General features: G+C 36.1%; 1 protein-coding gene across 2 annotated transcripts in view; it reads left to right on the top strand.

Annotated features, from left to right (window-relative positions):
* The window catches only part of LOC144980886 (uncharacterized), a 17,831-nt gene that overhangs the window by 11,951 nt on the left and 880 nt on the right, over positions 1 to 5,000 (top strand). For both annotated transcript variants that reach the window (XM_078928786.1, XM_078928787.1), the window contains exons 2-4: positions 1,156 to 1,402; positions 2,223 to 2,385; positions 3,530 to 3,739. In XM_078928786.1, coding sequence (XP_078784912.1) covers positions 1,223 to 1,402; positions 2,223 to 2,385; positions 3,530 to 3,739 — 553 coding nt within the window. In that variant the 5' untranslated portion in view covers positions 1,156 to 1,222. The remainder of the gene's footprint in view (positions 1 to 1,155; positions 1,403 to 2,222; positions 2,386 to 3,529; positions 3,740 to 5,000) is intronic.

The following is a 5,000-nucleotide window of genomic DNA, read 5'->3' as shown; positions in this document are numbered from 1 at the left end:
ATTATTATTATTATTATTATTATAATTATTATAATTATTATTATTATTATTATTATTATTATTATTATTATTATTATTATTATTATTATTATTATTATTATTATTATTATTATTATTCAGGTAAAGCTTACTTTTCAATTTATCTCATGGTTGGAATATCTCAAAAGTTAAAAAATCGACTTAATTAACGAGATTTGAAAAACCAGCCTTTATATGTTTCGTGTTGCTGTTGACCAGGACCCCTACGCATTGAGTACGTTTAATGGATATTGCACTATAAAAGCTCTAGTTTTTGTTTCTTTCTTTAGAGCTAGAAGGAGTCCAGCAAGACAACAATTGTAATTTATTTCCAACACACTATTCGTAAGCAGCGGGTTGCAAAAATATGAAAACAGCCTTTGTCTACTATAAAAGGGAAAGTTGAACAGAGGTAGAAACAAAATATTTGAAAATAATAACACGGATCATCACGTCAATAATTGGATTCAATAGTCTGATGACACGTCGCCCAGCAACGGCGAACAGTCTGGTTCTAAACAAGGAAAATGGGTACTTTTTTATTCTTCATGCTGGCCAGAACTTTTCATACGTATGTGATCAGAATGTATAAAAGTCAAAACAAGATCATATTTGTAATGTTTTTCTCCTCTGGATACACTTTTATGCTCGTCGGAGAAATATTTCATAAGGGCGGCCGCCATTGTTCCGATAGTTTAGAGCCAGTTACTAAGTTACCATGCGTCATTACGAAGGGAGTTGAAGGCTATTGCAAAGCCAAACAGTGTTATACTAGGATTCTAAATAAAAAAGATGAGGAAGATCTGAAACGCCTGCTATACAAGGAACGTAATAGACGCCATTCTTTGTTATTGTTTTTAGCCTGCCATTTTGGTCATTGGTTTTCACTAAATTATAGAATGAACGAAATTTACGTCATTCAGCTCTTCGTTATAGTTTTTAGACAGCCATTATGGTAATCAATCCTCACTAAATCTTATCAATCAGACTATAAACTTTCAAGGTTACGCAGAGTTTTGTGTGTTGATATGCTTTATCCGGCTGACGGATGTTGTGAATGTTTTAGCTAAAAGTATAACATCTTTACCTTTTTTTTTAAATCGCACTTTTAATATAATATTTATCTATGGATTTCAGATAAACAAGGCAACAGATTCTTTTACCATTCCTTCCACCACGTGGTAAAGACAAAAACAAAATAAAGATGGTTTCTAAGATGCACCTGGTGACCTTGATGGGCGTGGCCGTAATGTTGTCGCTATGGCAACTAGTGTCATCACATGGTAGGCTGATCGACCCACCAGCCCGTAGCACGATGTGGAGATACGGATACGACACTCCCATAAATTATCAAGATAATGAGCTTTTCTGTGGCGGATTATTTGTGAGTAAATTTATTATTATAATTTTAACTTATGGCATCACTTATCGATGTCACATTATTAATGAAACCCAATTATTTATGGACTCATTCATTGTTGTAATGGAAATCTCAATAAAAAAATGACGCAAAATATGTCCATTATAACAATATTACATTAGACCCACAATTGGGTTCGGATGTCAGACCTGTATATATGTATACGTCGATACCGACATAACACCAATTTGAGGAGATGGGTCAAAGTCTAAAAAAAAGTATTCCTTCAGAGCCATTCTGCCCATGAAGCCGAGTTTATCCCGGTTTTTTATAGTGTGAAACGGACAATACATTACTTTCTATCTTTTGGATAGGACACTAGTCTATTGCAAAGTATTTTCCGCCATAGCGCAGGCTTTGATACCAGTAAGAGGAGACACTGGGTAGCTGCGAATCGGCTTCGGTCGAGGAGCTGCCTAACGGCAAGTGCGTTACATCGGTGCGGTCTAACTTTCTGTCCAATATGTCCACGCTGTGGGCAAGAACCCGAGACGGCAGAGCATCTAGTCGAAAGGTGTGTTGTGACGATGCTACCCGGCGGGTTTGCGACGGTGCACGAATGCGGACCGGACTTTGCTGATTGGGTCGATCGTCATAACATAATAGTGTGAACCATAAGAGGCTGCTGCCATAGCGCAATTTCCACTAAACATGCTCAGCGCCCTTTAAAAAGGCCTCTCTTTTATTTTCAGCATCACATGTCGCAGGGTTATAACTATGGGATTTGTGGAGATCCACTAAACGTGCTCAACGCGCTTTACAAATGCCTCTCTTTTATTTTCAGCACCAAGTATCCCAGGGTTACAAATGTGGGATCTGTGGAGACCCCTGGGACAGCGTGAGACCTCACGAGGCAGGAGGTTTCTATGCCAAGGGGATCATTGTGGCCACGTATGACCAGGAGAGTAAAGTCAACATCAGTGTACAAATTACCGCTAATCATAAAGGTAAATAGATGATATAATGTGGTATGAATGCACTTGACGTCGCTCGGCTCTTTGTTATTGTTTTTAGACCGCCAATTGGGTGCTTAGTCTAACAGAGTATAAAGTGTTTACAATTAAATATAGTTTGTGTTTTTGTATAAATTATGAATGATATTATGCGGCTATGTGGTCTATTGGTATGACACTTGCTTTCAGATCAGAAGGACCTGGTTTCGAGCCTTGCTCGGCGCAAGGTTGAGTCCTTGGAAAAGGCTCTTTACCACATTCTCTCACCGTCACAGATGTAAAATGAGTACCTGGCAGTTAACAGCGTTGTCTCTATCTGAAAACACTAATAATGCCTAACATGCGTCATGTCTCGTTCTATATGTTACGTGTTGCTATTGGTCAGGGACCCCGTGTAAAGCGTTTTGAGCACGTTTAGTGGATATTGCGCTATATAAATGCTCTATATTAAAAATATAAGAAATTTATGGGGGGGGGGGGGGGGGTTTGTTGTTGTTTTTTTTAACTTTAAGATGAAAAAGAATCACTCAACTCAATGAATATTATTTGCACATCTCTCGCATTAATGGAATGGGCTAAATAAAGAAATTTGAGTTTAAAGTCAAAATAGTAGGATTGAAGTAAAAGAAATCCGAAAAATGTTGAGGTCTATTACATATAAAAAGCTCCAGAAAGGCATTTCTACTTGAACTTTATATGACATGTTGTCTCAAAACTGTAGTACGTCAGATAAAACCAAATGGACAAAGTAAAAAAAAAAAGGTCGAAGTCCCAGGTTTGAGAGTTTTTGCCAAGATGAGGGTCATTTAATTTAATCAATCGATATTTAAAGGACGAGTTTTCTGGCCAAATCTTTAAATAATATGGGTTTTTTTTCCTGAATGTGAGTACGACAGCATTCATTGTCTACACATTTAATATCGCGTTTCAATCCTATAGATAGTATGCGCTTGGCTAAGAAGCTCATAACATTGCCATCCGGAAGTATAACGGACCAACACACAAAACTGTTTGTATCCATGAACGTTCATAGTCTGGTTAATACAGTTCAGTGAGCATTACTCATAAACGCGGATGGCAAAAACAATAACAAAGGCCTGAGTGACGTCATCTTCGAACTATCTATTCTTATTTTCAGGTTGGTTTGAATTCAAGATCTGTCCCACCAACAACTCATCAATGAAGGCCACCCAGGAGTGTCTCGACGCCTTCCCTGTCCAACTGGCAGATGGATCTGGGACCAAATTCTACGTGTCCAACATGGGCAATGATATCATCAAAGTCCCTGTCGAGCTGCCCAAGGAACTCAACTGTGATTTTTGTGTCTTACAGTGGCATTATCATACTGGTGTGTACTGATTTGAAATAAATAACGATGTGAAATTAAATGTAAGCTTCAAATTAATTTACGAAACAGATATAATGGACGTTTCGGGTGTTTTCCCTTTATCTAAAAAACAGGATGAATAATACTATATACTACAGACGAATGAGATAATGTGGTAGTGGCGTTGTTAAGATGAATAAACAAAAACATTGATTGGCAGGAAATAGTATACTCCTTTGTAAGGACTTGAAAGAAAAAATAGCAACTTTTATATAGTGCAGTCTCCATCAAATATGCCCAAATCATTTTACAGGCGTTCCTAAGCCAACAGCAGCACGTAATGTCTGAGGACAGACATAACTCCTACATTACATTTTTTATCTCCAGAGATAAAGCTTTTACCGGTCCGGTACTCATTCTAACACATGAATACGTTTAGAGAAAGTGAGTAAAGGGCCTTTTCCAAGGACTCAACTTTGCGCTGCTCGGAGTAGGACTCGAATTCTTGGATCTACAAGTTCAAATGCGAGTTTCATACAACTAGACCACACAGTGTCATAGGAGGATTTAACCATGTTACCGGGGTGATATAGAAGACGTCAGTCGGAAGAAGCTTTAACAAAGCTAGAGAAATGAGGCAGTTATTTTATATTGATTGTTTTCTCTAGTTAAACCACAGACTGTGATTTTCTTCAAATACAATGTAATATAAATACAGACAACAGTTTGTTTCATGAAAATTATGAAGTTATGATTGATATTGATAATATTATCGGCTTCCCTCCATTCTAATATGGAATTCACCAAATACATCTTTGTGAGTTTTGTAACCAAAAAAATACAAAGGTATTAATGAAAAAATACTAATGAAAAGATGACAATTAAAATAATTCAGATGAAAACAGCACAAATTGTTCCATTGTATGTATTGGTCCCGTAAAAAACCTCTCCATTTTCACCTTGTGTTATAGCTTTTCCGATCCGACGCTTCAGGCAGCCCGTGTTGCTCTATAATGAAATAATCTGACGATTCTTACTTCGAAAAAATAGAAAGAAATATTAGAAAACAAGATAAATAAAGAAACAAAAAAGAAAAGAAAACACACAAGCCATTTTGGACCATGCCAATTTTCAATTTTATTTTCATTTTTTATTTATTTATTTATTTATTTATTTATTTATTTATTTATTTATTTATTTATTTATTTATTTATTTATTTATCTATTTATTTATTCTTATTATTTTATATTTTTTATGTTACCTATTCCTATGATTTTATCT

Source organism: Berghia stephanieae, chromosome 10 (assembly GCF_034508935.2).
Source record: "Berghia stephanieae isolate SIO BIC M18660-M18661 chromosome 10, UCSD_Bste_1.3, whole genome shotgun sequence".
Lineage (NCBI taxonomy): Eukaryota > Metazoa > Mollusca > Gastropoda > Nudibranchia > Aeolidiidae > Berghia > Berghia stephanieae.
This window is presented reverse-complemented; position numbering and strand designations above follow the sequence as displayed.